Source organism: Taurulus bubalis (genome assembly GCF_910589615.1).
Source record: "Taurulus bubalis genome assembly, chromosome: 1".
NCBI lineage: Eukaryota > Metazoa > Chordata > Actinopteri > Perciformes > Cottidae > Taurulus > Taurulus bubalis.
Window position 1 is genome coordinate 46686547 of NC_136589.1, and position 21980 is coordinate 46708526.

General features: G+C 45.7%; 1 protein-coding gene across 1 annotated transcript in view; it reads left to right on the plus strand.

Moving 5' to 3' along the window:
* Positions 1–1846: 1846 nt before the first annotated feature.
* clmna (calmin a) overlaps positions 1847–21980 on the plus strand; it is a gene marked incomplete at both ends in the record, with an annotated part of 32579 nt that continues 12445 nt past the window's right edge. The window contains 2 exons of the mRNA XM_079214336.1: positions 1847–1931; positions 21498–21559. Of these exons, the coding sequence (XP_079070462.1) occupies positions 1847–1931; positions 21498–21559 (147 nt within the window). The remainder of the gene's footprint in view (positions 1932–21497; positions 21560–21980) is intronic.

A 21980-nucleotide genomic window follows, 5' to 3' on the forward strand; every position in this document is an offset into this window, starting at 1 on the left:
ACCTGGAGAAAGAAGAAGAGTTGACCTTTGAACTCTGCAGTCAGTCGGAACCACGTAATCGTGATGGGTGGAAGCTGTACAGACTTATTAATAGACTTATTAATATAATGAATAACTCTTCTGTTAAGATGCAGGGAGCCTTTAACCTGAACTGGTTTCACATCATCATCAAAATAAAAGCACCTCTTCAAGCGAAACATGTCTGCCTGAAGGCTTCACTAATGTGAGCCTCGCCTCCGTGTGGGGACAGAGACCAGACGCAGCTCGGGTCTGGACCCAATGACCTCCTGCACCCTGCAATATGAACCAGACTGAGGACTGAACCAGAGCTCTGCAGGACGTCTGGTTCTACCAGTAAAGCACAGAGCAGAAACATGAGCCTCACAACACAAACAAAGTCCTCGGACTTCCTCCTACCGTCACTTTAGTTTTGACATGTTGTGCTGCTGGCGTTACATTTTCATGCTGAAGAAAAGATACCACTGTGCAGAGAGATACTAAGACTTGAGTTTAGATATCGGAGGGCTTGTTATAGATGTTTCTGTATCACATTATGATGATTATGATCATGTGTAGCCATCAAAGAATCCGGTTTTCACTGGACTATCGTGGTGAAGCTGAAGGCGTCTGATCCAGAGTCAGGGTTCTGGCTCGGTTCAACTTGGTTATTATTTTCATCATGACTGCCTCCACACACAGTCACAGGATGGGGCATATCAGTGCATATTTCTATGTTGCTGTGTTAGTCATCTCCATACTGTTTGACGTCCCCTCATGTCTGTGGCCCTCCCGAGCCCTTTGGTTCCTATTGGAGATGTAAATATATACTACGGTGGCCTCCAGGGACACTAGAAACCTGGAAGTCTCTCTCAGCAGCCGCTGTTTGTTTTGTCCGCTCTGGGCTTCTGTAGAAGATCATCTCCAGAAACACCTTTCTGATTATGAGCTCAGAGCAACAAGCAGAGCACAGAAAAGGAAGTCTCAGCACAGATATCCGCTGGCTACACCTGCCCCCCCAGAGTAGTGGCCCCTGACCCCCAGAGAAGTGGCCCCTGGCCCCCCAGAGAAGTGGCCCCTGGCCCCCCAGAGGCTCACCTGGTGTCAGACCTGCTCCCTATGTAGATATGAAGGCTAATTCTTAGCAATCCAAAACAAACAAAAAACTCAAAGTTGCAGGTGACAAAACGAAACTAAAACATAGTCATGAATATAATATTCCATTTCTGCTCATAGATCCCATTGTTGCCACGCGCTGGCCCTTTAAGAACCTAATCACAATCTTTGTGTTCACTTATTGTGTTTATATCTTGATACAATGTTGCAGCTCTGCACACACATTCTGTTATTGCTCTCTACTTTGTACAACGTTTTCATTCTGTCACTTGGCACTCGCTTGGGCTTTGTGTACATGAACGCCCCAGAGAGAGAGAGAGAGAGAGAGAGAGAGAGTAGAGAGAGATAGAGAGAGAGAGAGAGAGAGAGAGAGAGAGAGAGAGAGAGAGAGAGAGAGAGAGAGAGAGAGAAGGCGGGTCCTGGATCAGCTCCATCCCACCTCGGAATACCAACCAGGTGCTCGGCTCCTTCCTGCCCGCTCCCCGCTCCTCCCCTCGGGCTTCCCTCAGAGAGAGCCCGCAGTGAGCGCAGCGAAGTCCCGTCGGAGAGAGAGCACCCTCCCGCGTGCACCCTCACCTCGGTACGAGCGCCGGGCTCGCGTGGCTCTCGGTCGGCCGGCCGGACGATAAGCAGCCCGCTGCAGCAGCTCCTCTTCCTCCTCCTCTTCTTCCTTCAGCAGGGACTCTCTGCGCGTCCCTGTGCGGGATCCCGCAGCCACTCTGCGCGGCTCCAGATGGCCGGACACGAGTGGGAGGACTGGTTCGAGCGGGAGGAATTCATCGGGCAGATCAGCGACATCCGAGTGCAGAACCTGCAAGGTAGGACGAGGGTGAGGGTAAACTTTGTGTGTGTGTGTGTGTGTGTGTGTGTGTGTGTGTGTGTGTGTGTGTGTGTGTGTGTATTCCATTCACGAAGGGTCGTTGTGTTTAAAGAGCCCGGCATGTGGTCAGCGGGGTCCTGGTCCCTGAAGGGCTCTCTCTGCCCCGTGCTGTGTGAATACTACCGCTATCATCTGAACTCTACGAGCTGGGGGTTGGTTGATTTGATTTGTGGATTATGAGACGGAGATAAAAACACATCATGACCCGTTCAAGAGAAAACAACAACAAACAAAAACGGCCCCTATATATATTTAAAAAAGACATACAAACTAAACAGAAACCATCCTGAAATCCCAAAACACGTCTCCAAGATTTAAGAAAAACACAAAATAATTTACCACAACAAACAGCAGACCTTCTCAGAGCTGAAATGATTAGTGGACTGATGGGAAATCAGCCAGAGGGGCAACAGTGTTGATGATGGATCATGTAGACCAGGTCTGCAGGGTCTGATTGTGGGCTGCTGCCCATCACAGCTCCTCTGTAGACCTGGAGAAGCTCACAGCTCCTCACAGCTCCTCTGTAGACCTGGAGAAGCTCACAGCTCCTCTGTAGACCTGGAGAACCTCACAGCTCCTCTGTAGACCTGGAGAAGCTCACAGCTCCTCTGTAGACCTGGAGAAGCTCACAGCTCCTCTGTAGACCTGGAGAACCTCACAGCAGACCTGCAGGTCCTGTATGAGCTTGTGATGGTCAGTGATGGGCTCCTTCCTAACAGAGCACTCTAGCTCCTTCATACTATATACTGTCCTCTGCCTCTCCAGTGGAGTCCTCCTGTGAGACCAGAACCTGCTGTTCCTGGTGCTGATGGACCAGGGAAACGCTTTCACGTATCTAGTAGACATATCTAGTGGACATATCTAGTATGATGTCACATGGTCTTTATAGTTATGCACACACGACCAGAGTTCTATACTTGTTATACTGTTTTTGTTTTCAGAAAGTTTAAAAAAAAAATGTTTTTCCCTCATATTAAATATGTGGAATGGATATGTTGTCAGTTGAAAGTTTAATAATGGATTGGTTCATTTAGAAATACAGTACATTACTGTTAATGCACCATGACTTCTCCAGGACGGCATTATAATTACAAACCCTTTGGAACAACAGTGTCGTTGCACCACACTGGAACACATTTCAAATGAGACGTATATTAAAACTCCTTTGAGCTCCAGGAGCTTCACACGGATTAGAGGAGCAGACTCACAATAATTGCTCTTTAAAGTGGAAGTAATTGATTTAATGAGTGGAGAATGAAAGCTTTGTAAAGCTCTAACCCAGTTCATCCCAAAAGCCTGTGAGAGGCGAGCAGTACACCTCTCCCAATGCATCCCGACCATCACTTCAGAATTCATAATTGCTTATTTCCACAAGCCGTGTTCTTTCAGTCATTGGGGAAGTTTGATCAAACTTTTCCTTTCCACATGTTGCACACAATAGTTAATGGAAGCTCGGCTTCAGTCTCACCTTCAATCCCCAAACCTTTGAAGGAAGGTCCGCGTGGTGCTTCTCACCAGCACTGCAGTACCTGAGGTCTCACAAAGAGGACTCTGGATTTTGGTTCCATGTGCCATATGGTCATGAGTGTGTCCTGCAGTGTGGGACTCACTGCTCTGGTCTTGAATGGGTCTTAACCCCTCATGGTCTGGGTCTTGTCTCGGTCTCCATACACTCTGGTCTTGGTCATGACTTGGTCTCGGTTTAGGTGGTCTTGTCAGGATGATGAAGGTGATGAAGGGTTTCTTCATCGGATGGGTTGAAACGTGATAGAAGATGGAGGAAGTGTCTCATTCCACCTGGTGAGCAACTGTTGCTCTGGGAGCAGAACAACTGAGCCACGCAATCCTGGCTTAGAGCACAAAGATTAAAAAATGGATTGGAATGTGCTTATAATGACAAAGGATGTTTGTTATAGTTCTTGTCATATGTTTGTGTAACATTCCTAAGACCTTTTTACTAAATGAACATCATGCTGTATTAAAGAAGACTTGAAACGAGAGATTGAGACATAAACTCATGTTTACAATGTTTACTGAGGGAATACATCAAGAGAGAAGTAGAGTCATTTATATAGACTTCTATACAACCAGAGGAGTCGCCCCCTGGTGGTCAGGAGAGAGAATGCAGCTCTAACACATGAAGCATAGACTTCTATACAACCAGACACTTCCACATCGGCTTCACTCGACAGAACCATAGGTAGCCGCCTGGTTGGGATTTTAATGTAGTGAAATTATGCGTTTCAGTTTGACTTTTTCAGGTCAAACAAACAGACTTTCACTAGGAGACTTCTGCTATTGTCAACGTTGACTTATTTTACTTTTCACTGCTTCTAATGTAATCTCTGGTTTCGTAGCATAACTCACGTAGTTAACAGTTATGTAACAAACATACTTATTTTAACCCAAACTACAACCGTTTCCTCCACCTAACCAATTACTTAAGTGAAGCTTAACACTAAGTGAACCCACGTTGGGAACAGATCGTAAAGAGCAGACAAAGAGCAGCAAAGTGGAGCTGAGAACCCTGACCAGGCGTCTGTGTTGGGAATGAGAACACGCTGTCCTAGATTTGAGTCAGAATCAGTCCACATGAATAATTCTGGTTTATTACAGCATGGGTCTTATTTGGAAGTGTTTCTATGATTCCTCCTGGTACTGCGAACACTCCACTGACCGGACTGTGTCGTAGTGACGTTCCCCGACCTCGGAACTCACTTTGGTAAGGACAGCTGATCGTCTGCATTCAACAGCTGAAAGTGTATTTTAGGGTCCGGTCCTCTGTTTCTTTGTGGTAAACAAGCTCTATTGCTCCATTGTGAGTCTTTCCATGCACTCTGGCACCTCATTTACATTAAAATTCCCCATCAATATATTTGCATTGTGACAGAGAGGATGGTTGGCGGCCCCCTCTGGCCCTCGGGCCGTATGTAGAGCACCACAAAGCTGCTGTGTGTGTAGCCCTGCAGCAGCAGCAGGTACACAACCTGTGGTGTGTGTCTCTACTGGAGTGTGAGCTGGAGTTGCAGATTCTCGCTGCATGCTGGCCGCTGACCTTCAGCTCTTCCTGTCAATTATGGGCTTTTTCCCAGCCTCTTGAAGAAAGAAGAACAACAACAAAGGCTGCTGGTGTTCACTGCACAACACTGAGGGACGAGCCGGCCGCCTGAAGAGTCTGAGCCGCAACAACCTGGAGGCTGTTGCATAACACATACAGAGAGGGAGAGCTGCTCCGTGTGCATTACAGCTGGAGTCCCTGAACATCATCACACCTCCCACACACATGCCCACACACACACATGCCCACACACACACACACATGCCCATGCACACATGCACGCACACATGCAACACACACATGCCCACACGCATGCACGCGCACGCACGCACACATGCACGCACACACACACACACACACACACACGCCCACACACATACGCCCATGCACACACACACACACACACACAGCTGAAGTCCCAGTGAAATGAGAAACACTTCCTCAGTTTTGATCTTGTGTTAATTGTTCATTTATCTCTTGTTGAATGTCAAATTAACACGGCAATACAATCTGTATCAGAGTATTTATACATGTCTTTTCTCCGATGTAAAACGGCTTAAAATGTTGGATGAGTCATCCTGCTTTTATAAAGAAACAGTCATCCAATCAAACCGCGTTGGTGGATCTCTGTAGCGACCAGAGCAATATGGAGGGAGACGGGGAGAGGTGTGCTTTCATCTCCAGAACAATGTGGCTTAGGTCCTGTTCTCTTCAGGGACGCTTTGAACTTGTTCCTCCGGCTCTGTGTCGGTGCTGCAGGCAGGTGAACCCTCATCCGCCTGATCCAACAGGTGATGGAGGTGTGTGTGGAGCCAACTGTCCTCCAATCAAATGCAAAGGACTTGGTTTAAATCTTTCTTGTGAAATGGTTCTAGCTTTCACTGGGACTTCCACATCACTGTCGTGGTACTGTGTTCTGTCAACGTGTATAGCAGTGATATCGTAGAATAAAGCTGGATTCTGATTGGCTGGAAAATGGAGCTGACTAAAGTAGTACAGGACGATCAGGAAAGCGTACACTATGTGACTGTCGGCAAAGAAAAGGGTGAGAAAGTCAGCTGTTTGTTAGTGATAACAGGCGGCTGATGTCCTGTCCTGACCCTTTGCCTCTCAGGCCTCCAGCACACAGTGTTCAATCTGAAGTGCATATCAGGCCCTGCTGGTCCCCATCTGGCCTTTAGTCTGGCTCTGCTGTCCATGCTTTTCCTCACGGTTTCCTTACTTTTAGACTTCTAGACGGGAAATTTCAGTTGAACCTCCCCGGTTCAGATCAGGTAGACCCCTCCTCCTACGCACTGTGCTCTGGCTCATCCCCCTGCGAGGCCACGGGGTCGCTGCGGTTCCTGGAGAGGTTTAAAAAAAGAACAAGCGCATTTACCAAGATGTTGGGAAAGAAATCCTTTTCAGTGCACTGCATTCAGCTATGAGGGCTCTATTTAACACAGGATTAGGCTCCAGTATCCTCTGAGAGAAGTTAGAAATATATGATATGATGTAACAAAGCCTCAGAGTCTGGAGTTAATGCCAGACATGTTAGCGGGGACAGTAATTAGCTGGACGATGATAACGGAATTGGCTAAATGTCATGAGAGCTCCTCCTCATTGGAAACTAAGTCCCTCCCCTATCACAAGATACAGAATTGTATTCGTCGCCCTCTCATTTCAAACATGTTTGAAATATGAATAAATATGGAGACAGTCTCTCTATGATGAACTTGGATTACTTTGATACTCAAGAAAACATAGAACCCTCAGGAGTCTTGTTTTCTGAACGCTTTCTCAGCATTTTAAGGGATCTCTCTGGCCAAAACCTAAAATTGACACCCTTTTTCTGTGTGTGTGTGTGTGTGTGTGTGTGGTGTCTTGGAGACTGTGTGAAGGTGTGTGCAGCCACCATCTGTCCCTGTGTACATGTCCAGTCCTGCGCAGTAGAGAGTCATATCTGCATCTGCTCTGAGGCGGAAATGATAACGATGGGTTCCTCATGAGATGGGTTCACTGCTGGAGCTGAGTGTGGTCCTCCTGAACCCCAGACCCCCAGACCCCCGCCCCCCTGCATGCCCAGGGGGCAGGGTGGATGCAGCCAGCCTCTGCCTTTCACGGACCTTCTCTTTAGTTGATTTCCTCCTCTTCTCCCGATGTCCTCCTCCAGGCGTTGCTGAGGCAGAGCTTTTCGTAAACAGGTTTCAGGTGTTCACTCGATTTATGGAAAATAAGCTTTTCTCTGCAAAAAAACCTTTAGGGCTTATATTTACTGAGAAGAGGAGGGATTTGTGATGAGGCAGCACACACACACACATACACATGTGCGCACACACACACTGAATTCCACTAGAGATGGAGAGGTATTTCTTAGCCATATTACAGTGTTAGCATGTTGGATGTTGTTCATTCCACATCCCCACAGCATCCTCGTCTCCAACACTTCTCTCGCTCTCTGCGTTGAGGTTGTAGCTGACAGGGAACCAGCAGGCCGGTCTTCCAGCTCACAATAAAAACAGGTTCCACTTAGGTGAGCTGCTTTTCAGCAGGTGTTTCAGGGCAGCCTTTGTCTTGCGTGCCTCTGTTTGAGATGCTGGAATACATTTGTCATGCTGCTGGTTTTAGTTGCCACAGACTTTACAGCGGGCAGTGGTCCACTCTATGCTTTAAGGGCGGAGCTATAAGGTGATTGACAGGCTGCTACTAGAGCAGTCTGCGGCTTCGTTATGTCACTCCTCCATAGTCCAAAAATGGTCACTTCCTGGTTGCAAAAAAACAAGATGGCGACAGCCAAAATGCTAAACTCAAGGCTTTAATACGTCCACTTACCAACGAGTTACACCACAATGACTATGTTCAGTTCTTATATACAGTCTATGATATTTAGCCCATTTTTAAACATCGTGAACCATGAATTTGAATAAATTGCTCAAATTGATTAACCGGCCAGCTCTATCCTAAACCCAACCAGTGGTAGATGAAGATGTCACGGCGCTAAGAGACCGCAGCGCTAACACCAGTTAAAGAAGGAATGTGTGCAGGTGTTATTAAAGGATTAGTTGCTACAAATCTAAACAAACATGTCATACATTCTATGCAAAGTGCTGCAGCAGACTTTTTGTTCCAGACTTCCCATGGGGCCTTCATTTGCTTAGACAAAGCAGCTGTGGTTCCTCTCAGCTGATGTTTGGGTGCAGAGGGACAGAATCCTGCGTCCTCTTATGCCGAGTACGTTAGCAAGCGAATGTCCGCTGTCTTATGCTGTGTTCACACCGGACGCCACACAATTTGTCGCGTCGCGTTTACCGCTTCAGTTTGGTCGCGCGAGTGAAAATAATAATAATAATAGCTAGGATTTATATAGCGCCTTTCATGAAACCCAAGGACGCTTAACAAAGACATAAATAAACATAACAAATGCAACAGTAGCTAGAGGACATAGGCTTTGGTGAAGAGGTGAGTTTTGAGGAGTTTTTTGAAGGTGTCCAGAGATGGTGTGTTGCGGAGCTCTATGGGGAGAGAGTTCCAAAGTGTGGGGGCTGTCACACTGAAGGCTCTGTCCCCAAAAGTTTGCATTTTTGTGTGAGGGATGGAGAGCTGACCCGTGCCTGAGGATCGAAGGTTCCGGGACTGTGTGTAAGGGTGGAGGAGGTTAGATAGATACTGAGGAGCCAGGGCATTGAGGGATTTGTAGGTGAGGAGGAGGATCTTGTAGGTGATGCGGGACTTGACCGGAAGCCAGTGGAGGTGGATGAGGGTGGGGGTGAAGAGGGTGTTCACACCAAACGCCACAAAGACAAATCGTGCCGCGACAAAGGGGGCGTGGCTTATCGCCATCGATTCTCTCCGTGAAAAATAGTTATCTTTTCCGGTATCGACTATGGAATAAATAACCACTAGTTCTGCTTTATACTTGTTGTGGAAGTCCCAAACATGTCGGAACATGAAGCGCCCTCGTGTTTGGGTTCATAACATCATCCGGAGCCGCACACAGACTCCTCTAGGAAGTGTGTCTGGCTTCTATCCATAAAACGGATACCGTTTCCTTCATCCACCATGGAAATAACCACTAGTTCTGCTTTATACTTGTTATGTAAACTCCACATGCGTCGGCACATCAAACTCCATGGTGTCTGGGTTCATAATATTATCCGTAGTCCCACAACAGCGTCTGAATGAAGCCGCTACCAGCGCTACTTCTGGCAGACCAGCAGCAGTTTGATTCAGCGACAGCAGGACGGCGGTGGTGATGGGCGGAGCTTCTCAACGCTGATTCTCAACACTGATTGGCTGACGCAACTATGACTCACGCGTTTTTGGCGCCAGAGTTGGGATATTTCAACTGGCGCGACTTCGCCCTGCGTCCTTCGCTCAGTTCGCGCCGCCTAAAATGCGTCAGTTGCGTCGCCCGGCGGAAATGGGGCGCAGTCGCGTCTGTACATTGACTTTGCATGTAATCTGGTCGCGCGACAAAATTCTGTCGTGTCCGGTGTGAACACGACATTAGTTCAGCCTCACTGAGCTGCTAGCATGGCTTTATACTCTTCGTCCTGTTCCCTGACTGTGTGATGAGTGATTAACAACACACTCTGTTTCTCTGTAAACAACCTGTTCTCACTCCCCACTTGTCAACACTGACTCCTGGTCAGTGGCCGATGCACCGGGGCACCCATTAGGGCTTTCAACGAACTCCCATGTAAACACAAACATGTCAGTATTAGAAGTTCAGTGCAATTGACGAAGTATAAAGAGCGAAAAACTGTTTGTGTCCCATGTGAGACCCAGTCTACATTTACTTATTTTGCAATCATTTTGTTACTCCGAGCGTACTTCCGGTCTTCTACGCCAGTTATGGAACGTAAGAAACACGCTTTTATGAACCCAAGTCAGGATCTTATTGTAAAACCTAACCAAGTAGTTTTGTTGCCTAAATCTAACCTAAAGTAAACTTAAAAACTAAGTAAACCTATGTTGGAAGTTTATTTTGAAAGGGCACTATGCATATAACAAGTACAAACTGACACACTGTTACCTGACGCGACCAAGCTTCTTGAAGTGCATTTTGAAACACAGAATGCATGAAATGAATGGAAAGCAGTCGCTGCAATAGCATCTCTATCCGAAACTCAACCGTATGTTTTGCAATCCATTATTCAGATTGTGTAACATCCCTCCTCTGAGCAGAAACTGAAGAGTGAGCTGTGCAGTGCGTCTCAGTGTGGGTGTGCTGAAGTGTGGGCTGACAGGCCACATGATGAACACGCAGACGATGAGTAAGCACCTGGTTTCTGTGGAGGAGGCGATGAAAGATCACTGGAGGGGATAATGCTGCCGAGATATGTTGAAGGTATCCTTATCACAAAGTCTCCCCTCACAACACACCGTCCCTTCATGGCTTCCTTGTTCCTGCAGCCATTGGCCTGTTGAATGAGTGATTTTATTGAGCTCACTGCCACGTCCCTGAGCAGAATCTTTCATGAGGTAGTTGAGAGGAAAATGGGGACAGGTAGGCTGCCTCTAAAATAAAAGGAATCGGGGAGCAGATCTGTCTGTTTGCTCTGAGGAAAAAAACTCTGACACAGTCAAAGTGTCTGTTTTTGATTTATGTCATAGTGAGTAATTGAATTCAGAAGGCAGAGACCGTGTATCAAACATACTCCTCATGATCAACATCACTGAGAGCTGAACAGAGCTGACTACAACAGCTGGACTGACAAGAACATTCATGCCGTTAATCCTACTATTGGCTCATGTAAGTAGTTAGCAAACACACAACAGGTGACTAAGTGCTAGGTAGCAAACATTCAGTCAACATCAAAGGGAACACTGGATGCGGTTAAAGGCTAAAGTACATAGTCAAGATACCATACTCTGATTTAAAGGTGTGAGAATTTTTGTTTTAAAATATTTTTAAAAAGAACTAATGTTATGAAGAGAATGTGAAGAGGTTACAGTGTTAAAGTCAGACGGTAACATCCGGTTCTGAAAAGTGAAGCCAATGCTTCATGTCTTAAAACCTGCATTCTCTCTACTAGGGGCGACTCCTCTGGTTGTATAGAAGTCTATAGAAAATGACTGTACTTCTCTTGATTTATTCCCTTAGTAAACATTGTAAACATGAGTTTATGTCTCAATCTCTAGTTTCAAGAAGAGATATCTACTGATATTAGCATGCTAACCAGCTAGCTGCAGCCCCCCTGTCTTGTAACGTAACTTGTATTGTTGTATTTCTTTTGTTATTGTCTTGTAGTGGTTGTATTTCAACCTGACTCTCCGGGCCAATCAGCTGGCCGGTCATTGTGATGATCAGTCCGAGCCTGGCGGACCGTAAAAGAAGCTTTATTTTAGCTGGTTCTGATTCATTAAAATAACCCTCGGACCGGCTCCACTCGGGTCATCTCTGTTCATGGTGGTCAAAACGTTTTAAAATAGGAGAATATTTGTTTCACTATATTGCTAGCCCTAATCACAGTACGTTGATTACTCAGTCAATTGATCTGCAGCTATAATTTGATAATAAATTGTTTCATTGTGTCATTTTTTAGGCCAAAATATCAACCGTTCTCTGATTGAACTTCTTATTTGTTTTCGTCACACATGATAGTAAAGTGAATAGGTTAAGGTTTAAAATGTTAGTGAGACAACACAAGCAGGGATAAAACATAAAGGCCCTTTATGTAAATGATACGTTTAGTAGCATACACACTGTGGGCAAACCGTCTGAATGCTTTATTGTGTTGCTGGCCAACCATGTAACTGAAGAGAGCAGCTTTAACTCCCACTCTCTTTACTTCTGGATGTGCTCAGGAACCAGCCTAAAAAGTGTTCCTTTCATAAAGCCGAGCCTTTCCCCCTCTAAAAATACCTCGTCCCTTTTTAAAAGGTCAGTGGTTATGTTGTGAGATAACCGTTGGTGATGTAAGCCGGGGTTAGCTCACTCTTTGTCTGCTTTTTATGAGATGCAGGTGGTTCCACTGCTGGCGCAAGGACACATATTCAAGAGGGGCATGAGGCTTATGGCAGCAGGGGGCGGGGCTTTGTTTCAACATTGGGGGGCACATACAGTAAGGTGGATGTGCTCCTCCAGGAGGTTTGGAGGCAACATTTTTAAGCTAAAATTTTTGGCGGAAATGTCATTTTTAATGTACAGAATGAAGGCTCTCTGTATTGCTTTCATAAATGTATATATGTATTTATTTTCTCTCCTGTTGATCAACTCATCTCTGCTGAGTCATCATTAAATATTCTCTCTTCTGCTGTGTCTTTTGTTTGAAGAAGAAACTTCATTAAATGAACATGTGGCTACATTCACCTCAATGCTACTGGACTTTAATAACCCATGTGTTTCAGCAAGATTTCATTTTTTGCTCATGTTCAAAACTTTCTGCACTTTCAAAACATGTCTCACATATCTGTGTTCTCTGCAATTATGATAATAAAGTCGTAGTTTAATGAGAATAAAGTCATGATGGATACATCACGACTTTATTATTGTTAAATTACGACTTCATTATTGTAATATTACAACTTTGTAACTTTGTTACATTTTATGAAAAAGTTGCAATATTACGAGAATAAAGTCGTTATTTAATCAAAATAATGTCTGAATATTTCACGAAAAAAAGACTAGAAAAGATCTCTAAGTCCATTGTAGACTGCTCTTCAACGGAGGGGGAGGAGGAGGGGGAGGAGGAGGAGGAGGAGGAGGAGCCGCCTCCTCCTCTCTCATAAGCGCACGCCACTGTTTCTGCTTCATCTGAAAACCACTTTTATATAACTAGCCAGGCAGGATGTTATATGTATGTTTCCAATGTGATGCTGATCAGAGGCAGAGCCTCAAAGGGTGAGCAGCAGTGTTGACAGAGAGCCATGTGCCTCACCAGGCAGTGTCTCTCAGTGACGCTGCTCTCAGGTTGACCTGCGGCCCCCGGGGGCCTTCACTGCGCAGACAAACACCCACCAGGGATTCATTTTTCCACCGGTTCAACCTGAGCTGCAGATATACTCTTTGTCCTGATGTTTACACACACACACACACACACACACACACACGCACACGCACGCACACGCGCGCACACGCGCACACACGCACACACACGCGCGCACACACACACACACAGGCTGCTGTAATGGCCCATGGTGTATCGCATGGAGCTCTCAGTTCAATTATATTGTGCATATTTTTCCGTGTTTAAAAAAAGAATAGGACAGTTTGTGTTTGTGTCTGCTAGAAAAGGAGTGGCTGTGGATCAGAGGTCGCCGGTTCAATCCCCGCTCCCCCTGTCCACATGTCCAAGTGTTCTAGAGCGAGACACAGAACCCCAAGTTTCTCCCAGAGGTCAGATTTTGTGTCTGCAACTGCGTATGTGTGACGATTTGTAATAAAAGAAGTGTTTCACATGGTGTGTCGTCTGACCTAAGTGAAAATCGTGTGTGTGTGTGTATGTGTGTGTGTGTGTGTGTAGTTCAGTGTTCCCCGTACCATTGCCTCATCAGTCTGCTAACTCACTGCAGTATGTACATAGCTGCTCTGATTCCACAATGCAGGGCTGATAAAAGCTGCATGCCGGCTGACATGCTGTGTGAGGACGAGTCTGCTGGCCGCGAGGCTGAACCATGCCGGCTCGAATAAGGCTTTGTGCTGTCGGAATAATCCGAAAAAAATGAGTTCCTGATTGGGCAGATTAACATGAACGGGGCCTCAGGTCGGCCCAGTGAAAGGGAAGCGGCTTATTAAAAGTACTTTGGTGCTCAATCTCATGATCTTTGAATTGTGGCATTAAATCATAAGGTTGTCATGTTCCCCACCTTGGAATCGGACGTCCACATCTTTTACCTGTCGTCGTAGTGATGAATAGAAGCGGCCTTTCTCGAGCAGCATTACCTGACACGTCAACATGTCGACCGTGCAACAACGGACCCTTCCATGTTTTCTAAAGCACTACGCTGTGGATATCAGTGATAATCTGATGGGTTTCAGTCCACCACTCTGAGAGATTGCTCTGATGTAACCAACGCACTCGTCTCTGGCCGTTGACCGGTGGACAAACATGTTGACTCCATTACAGGGAGATACCAGGTTCCTATACAGAGGGTCCAGAGGAAGAGGGGTGAGGATTGCTCTGTGTGGGGATCTGTCGGCACTAGGTCCAGATACTATGCATTGTTGCTCTACGCGTTGCTGCTCTACGATGTTCTATGCGTTGTTCCTGTACGCATTGTTCCTCTTTGTGTTGTTGCTCTATGGTGCTCTATGCATTGTTGCTCTATGATGTTCTATGCATTGTTGCTGTACGCGTTGCTGCTCTGTGTTGTTGCTCTATGTGCTGTTGCTCTATGATGCTCTACGTGTTGTTGCTCTATGCACTGTTGCTCTATGCGTTGTTGCTCTACACTGTTCTATGCGTTGTCGCTGTACGCGTTGCTGCTCTGTGTTGTTACTCTACGATGCTCTACACGTTGTTGCTCTACACTGCGTTGCTTCTGTTGCGTTTTCTAGATTTTGACACCTCCTCTTTCCGTGTTTAAAGTTCTTCTTTGGGTTCGGTCTCGCCTCTCGTCCCATGAATATTAACCCTTTCTAACATGTGAGTGTGATGAGTAGCTCCAGCTGCACAGATCTGATTGGCCCTCGTCTTATCTCTCACTTTTCCTTCCACCCAATGAACATAAACCTTTAACAGGCCAACATGGTGTCAGTCATGTGTCAGCATCACCGACCACACATGACCCGAGGTGAACTAGGCCGTTGTCCAAAGTTTGTTCAGACACTTCCAAGTCCAAAGTGTGGCCAGCTGTAGCTTCGTTCAGGCTTCCTGTTCTCGTGACTGAATATCGTTGAGTAAGAGACGGGGAGCAGTCGATGACTACTCTGTAGATAAAAAAAAGAGTAAAAACTTGAATTATGCTTCGTCAGACATGGAGTGGCTCATGTCCAAACACGGTTGGCCTTTAGATGAGTACATCAGTCCATTCATTGTTCTTATTGGGACTGTTGAGAACAGTTGTATAGTTTAGAGGCGTTCCACTTCTAATATTTAAATCTAATATGAGTTTTTTTAGAATGAATAACTACTACACTAATAATTAATAACAATACAGTTTTTTGTTTCGTTATATAGTCAGATTGTGAGACAAATCTCATATGAAGATTTGTTCAGTCATTACTGTCATTACCATCACCAGTAAAACTGTAGTTTTACAGTTTTACTGTCTGTCTGTCTGTAAAACTGTAAAACTACAGACAGACGGACGGACGAGGACAAAAATCAAACTTCAAGGATATTCCCTTTTTTATAACGCTACAAAATCTACAATTATCACACCAAATAAATAACAGCGATAGCCCATAAAAATAAATTTTACAACCACAAAAAACCCTCAAAAATATTGTCATTTCCTGGTTTTAAAGGCTGCATTACATTCCGGGGAACACTTTTTTCCCCCAGTCCGCCCGTGATGTGGACTATACGGCACTCACTGAAGGCCTAAATCTAAAACGCACGGCCCGCCACTGATATTGTTGCAATATTGATGTGGAGGTGTTTGTTCAGAAGCATGGTGATATTTAATTTCTCTCCATATTGCCTCGCCCTGTTGATAACTTGCCGTGTTTATGGAGTGAGCTCTCTAACTTCCCTGTCTGATTGTGTCCAGTAGCAACTGAACGCTCCCGTAAATAGCCGGTTCCAACAAAGGTTGGGTGGTTGAGTGGTTCAACAGTAACTCTGCAGACAGCTGGTGTAGTGTTTATTTGGTTTGTAGTGGTTCTCATAGTTCCCATTGTGTTTGCATTGCATTTGCTTGGTTTTACTTTACACTGACTGGTTCTGATCCTGCTTCTTCACCAGGTGTGTCTTCACACACAGTCTAGACCTGCAGGCTGTAGGTCTAGGTCTTCAGGTCAGTTGGGTTTAAAACCATTTTACAGGGAGAACTCTTGTGGAGTCAAGCCCATTTTCCATCAGTGATGGGTGCCACAGGGATCTTTTATTGGTGTCACACACACACACACACACACACACACACACACACACACACACACGCAGGTCTCTATAATAGTAATCATAATTAAAGCTGTAAGCAGCGGTGAGCGGGTCCTCCTCACACCTTTTTGAGGGGGTGCTGACGGGACGCTGGCTTGCAGCTTTAATTATTATTATAGAGTGGATGCCTGGTCTCAGGCTTGGGATGTTTGTGCAGATATGGCCTTACGGAGCCACAGTGAATACAATGCCCACTGTGTCTCTGAGATACATTGATCCTCCCACTGAGGGACTACAGGACAATTAACGTGTGTGCTTTGGTTGGAATTCACAAAGCAAAGAGACACAGACGCCACAAAAGAGTCACTCATTGCCCGTCTAGTTTTTTTTTTTTTTAGTGTTCATTTATAGCCTCCAGAGCTAATTGCCACTTAATTGTATTTGCTTACTCCCTTTGTGCCCTCGACTCCACCCAGAACTGTAATGAAAGAGCGGTCACGCTAAACGTGTCCATGTGGTTTTGGTAGACTCAGCTGAGCCGCCGTTGTTTGCATGGCAAGCAAATAAGATCAACCAAAGCACCCAGATGGCTGGTGTTAGACAAACTCAGACGGGGTGAGGAAACATTTTCATTATTTGTACACTAGGTTCCTCAAAGGTTCAAAACCACCTTTGAGGCTTTCCCTTGTTATCTATTTTATACAGCCTTGTGCAGATTATAATGATCAAATACAATCAAACAGTGAAAAGTAAGTGAGACAGCTTCATTGTACTGCCCACTCTATTCTGGAACAGCCTGACTTTGTATCTATGCAGTGTCACAGGTCAGAAACTTCCACTATTTGTTTCAATGCTTGAAACAAATAGTGGAAAAGATTGTGGTTTAGATTAAAATAACTACGTACGTTGCCAAACATAAATATGGATGTAGTTTGACAAATAAGTCCACGTAGAATTTGGGTTTTACACAGGACATGAACAGCGGTCTCCTGGGTGAAAGTTCCTGATCCTGCGATGACTAACCCGATATTAACTCAAGCCCAGATACGATTCACACTTCACCTTCTGCCAGCCCTGGATTAAATGTCTGCTGGGACATGTGACACATTTGTACATTCCAGAATGACGCGGGACCCCTCTTGGACCAATGGCGTGACGAGCGAAAGAAACGTGACGGAAATTCCACTGTTTCACACGGGCAGCCTTCCGACCCGCGTTTATTACATTTTCAGAGGGTAACCCCGCAGACGGAACGTCTACCTGCAAACTCTGGACTACGGTCTGGGTCGGTTTGGGTGCTTCCGTAGGCTAACAGCTCACCAAGCCTGGAGCTAAATGCTGTGTGAGCTCTGATGTATACTTTCATCTTAGAATGTGGAGTTATTATCCCTTAGCTGGACATCCAATGTGTCTAAAACTAGAATCAACAAAACATGGTTAATGTTTGAATTTCATTTGGCATGCATTATACACCAGATGTAGTATCCAGTGGCACAAGCATGCTGACACACACATTTGTACAAAGCACCAAACTAACAGGGGTTATGAGGACGCTCCCCTCAGAATAAATGATCAAACCCTTTTTCTACCGTATGTCTAGCTTTAAAAAATAACCAACACAGATCCACTGCAGCGCACACAGGCGCTTTATTTGTGTTTTTGCAAAGCTGCAATTTTCCACATCACATTAACATAGCTCATTTTGGGTGTAATTACGTAACCAGTCACCGCGGGGAAACGCACACGGAGTCAGGCTTGTAAAATAAAACCGTCCGTAACTTTAAAAGAGGCCTAGCATGTGCAGCATTAAAATGCCGTCAGCTGATGTCATTTTTCCAGGTATACTATCCAAAGCGGAGCTCTGGTTTCTGTTAGGGAAGGACGGCTGAGTGCACCACGTCTTAAGTGTTTGGCGCTTTTATGAAAGATTAGGTCACCGTGTCCGGACTTGCTCGGATACCTCAGTGTATCCTGATGAATGTGCCACATTGTCAGCTCTGGTGTTTTGTTTTATGCAAGTGGCCAAGAGAGTAGTCATCTCACTTTGTCACCTCCTGTTGATGAACTGTTCTGGTCACATAGCGGGTCTGCTGTTCGAGCCTCAATACCTCCATTTTTACCACACTACGTTATTGGCTTTTTCTTTTTCTTCTAACAACTGCCGGCTATAGAATCAACATTAAAAACCTACATTCTGATGACTTGTCGTGCGCCATCATCAAATCAAATCTATCACCTATACTTTGGTTGAAGTAAAGGAACTTTCACGGTCTGTATTCCTGGTGAAATGTGCTGTGAATATTCATGATCTCCAGTGGATTAATCCTGGATGTTGCCTCTAGTGCCACTATTTAAAAAAACATACACTTGTACATGATTCTATATCAAAATACAACTGATTGCCATGCTCAGGAAAAACGGTCTTTTTTTTTTTTAGCTTTACTATTAATAAGGGTCTAAACATAGCTAAATCCTAACACTTTACTTTGTTCCTGCAGTGCATGGTAGGTTTGGGGTTTGATAGCATTTTATCAAATTCAAAGCCAGTATTGAATCCCTTATCAAATCTAATCAGGTGCAGCGATTAGCAATTGCAAGCAGTCTAAATTCAAAGTAAGTGGAGCAGTTGAGATATAGTTTATTACCATTTGTTGTCTCAGAGGGCAGAAACAATACAGTTTTGAGTGTCCAACTAATGAATGCCTACAACCTGTAACCGTTCATTACATGTCACACACATTACATGACACACCTCATGATAGCTTTATAAATTCACCAAATAGTCATTTTACTTAGTTGACCTTGAATACATCACAATACAATTCAATGTAATGCCGCATGCAGGGTTTTATAAATAATTAGGTTAAAAAACTGTGCAAACTGTTCTCAAAGGTTCTATAATGTGAAACCAGCTGCTTCCTGTCATACTGTTGGACCAGAACAAAGTGGAATACAAAGTCTCTGCGGTCTTGCCCTTGTAGGCCGACGGTTAGCGCATTTGAATGCTTGTTATGTCAACCAAGAAGAAGCCAAATCTGCCAGCCAGACTGGATCCGACAGTTTGTTGTCCCCTTTTTCAGACAAAGAAAAAGCCCAATTTCTCGGCTGAGTCATCTTGCGTCAGCGTGGTGGATAACATCTCTGTGTTCTGCCTCTGAGTCAAGCAGGAGCTGCTGAAATGGATGGTGGTGCAGGGCTTTGGAGCCAAGAAAGTGAAAAGTCTTTACCACTGGTTTCACCTGATCAGTTTCATGCATATATTTTTGAGAACTTTATATTTGGTAACTACTCCACTAACTTTACTCAAGGGCCGGTTGATGTCATCTCTCTTTGAGACGATGGAGCTGAAGCAGCTCTTCTGTTCATGTCCTCATCAACTCCCCTCAAAGACTTCTGAGACGAGACGGTGTCAGAAGCCGTTTCTGTCAGCCACTTGTCACTTAACGTCTGACGACATTTGCAGGCAAACGTTTGCAAACCCTCGCTTCTCTCCGTCTTGTTGGATAGTGTCTCTTCACATTGGATTCCTTGTAAAATCCAGCACGGTTGTTTTGTCTTTCAGTGACGTAACATTGCAACTTTCCTCCGCTCCTGGAAGCAGCGGCCATCGTTTTCTCTCTCTAGCTGGAAGGGGCCAGCCAGAGGGAGGCACAGAATGGTCCCCTATCAGCCCGAGGTGACGAGAGACCTCGTAACTTGAACTTGCATGATTTATTCATTCTGTTTGACAGAGCTGGAGGGCATAGTGGTGATGGTGCTGAACTAGCTGCTATTGTAAAGCATTGTCATGTGGCATGGGTTATAGGGCAAGTGTTTCCGACTAGAGCCATGCCGTTTAATCATGTGTCCTCCGGGCTATTGAACCAACAATTTTCCCTTTTTAGTTTGTAGCGGTAATGATCTTGAACGTGCTCCTCATTTATCTCGCTCGTCTGCCCTCAGGCTCCATCTCCCCCTCCATTCCCCGTCATCTCCTCTTCTTGTCGTCCTCTTCATCTTCTCTCACCTCCCTCCCCTCCTCCACCTCCTCTCTGTGTCATCTCTGACAGAGATTCATGCATTAAAGCCTCAGCTACGTCTCTTGAATACCAACCCAACTCCAGCATTGTCCGAGATCAGTGTGGGGGGGATGCTCTGCATTTGGGGCGTTCCCCTGAGTTAGCAGCTCTATACGGGACAGACTGCTACTCTACTGATGAGGCTCATTAACAAATCAGTAGCTGGGCCCTTCACATGCCACTGCGCTACAACTAAGAGGTCGACATGGTATGACCCCCCGCCCCCCTTCTCCTGCTCCTCGTGTTTTCTGCTGTCTTCCCCATCAGCCCTCTTTGGAGCAGTCACGTTTCCACTGGAGAAAGCAAGAAACAATCAATACCATCGCATCAGCCGAAGCTCTCCTTACTGTGTGTGTGTGTGTGTGTGTGTGTGTGTGTGTGTGTGTGTGTGTGTGTAATGCAGAGTGAGCCCCAGTGCCTCCAGTAAGCCGTACTGGTCATAAAGATGAATAACCGCTGACTTTGCTGCCATGGTAACCTCTCCAGAGTTCCCCCTGTCTGCGCTCTGGTGCGGTAGAGTCGGCGTGGGCCGAGCGGACCAAGGCTCCGTCAGTAAAGGTTGCAGTCCACCTCCCAATCCAGAAAACCAGGATATTTAAGACACGTAACCCTAATAACTCATTAACAATACATGTGTACTGACTTTGTGATGCCAGCTTACTAGCTTCCCTCTCCCGGTGCGTCCATCACTACACAGATATGTCATGCTGTCAACCACTGACATAAAAGCCTCGGTTAAGCTTGATTTGCGCGTGACGCATTCGTAGCGGTCGTTCTACCGCATCTGTTCTACGGGCTCTGTGAAGCTAACTGCTAGCATCAGCATGCTAACAAGTGCACGGTGACGCTAACAAGGTGACGCTAACAAGGTGACGCAAACAAGGTATAGCATTTCACCATCTTAGTTTAGCGTGTTAGCATGCTATCATTAGCTATTTAACCCTCAACACAAAGTACACAGAAAATAATGTACTTTTTTTTACTCGCAATGTAACAAGTTACCACATTGTTTTACAAGTTGTTACATTTTGAGTTTAGTGGTAACTACGTCATGGAAAAAAGGCCCGAACACATGCTAATAATGTGATGCTTCACGGTTCTGTCTGTGGTGATGCGCGGCAACATTTCCATCACGTCATGGTCATTCCAGAGGTGCCCCGTGTGCTAACATGTATAGGGTTGCATGAGGAGGTCTAAGTGGAAACACCTGTGTGGTGTACGGCCTCCTCAATGAGAGGCACACATAGTTATGTTTAGAGTATGGCTGTCACTGCAGCTTACTCCAAATATCAGTTATCAGTTCAAATGGGTGACAGGGATGTGCTTCTGAGGGCTGAGTCACGCTCTCTGATGAGTGCTGAGGCCTCGGCTTCAGTTTCCTGGTGACTGAAATCCTTTTCTCTTCTCTTTCTGTGTTGCAGTAGAAAGAGAGCTTGTTCAGAAGAGGACCTTCACCCGATGGATGAACCTGCATTTGGAAAAGGTTCGTTGACAGCTTCGTGAAACAGTGGCTGCAGAAAATACACAAAGCGGAGAGAGAGCTGCTCATGGAGCCCCGGGCGAGGGCAGCTCCATCTTCACCACCACGCTCACTGTCTGTGTTTTACACTGCGTCTGTACATAAAACGACAGTTGCAGTCTCTCTGTCCCACTCCCTGCCTGTGCGCAATTAAAGTGTCATCAGGATTTAAAGTGTTAATCTGAAGGAGCGGTGGAGATGTTCCAGGTCCAGCTAGCGCAGAGAGGTCCTTCTCCTCCACAAAGCTCCCAGCTCGCTGCTGTATGGGAACAATGAGGGGCCCCTCCTCTGCTGCCCGGGGCTTTGGGCCCCATGCAGGAGAAATGCTCCGAGGGAACCAATGAGAGTCCTGTCAATGAAAGGGACTAGAAGCTCGGGCAGTATG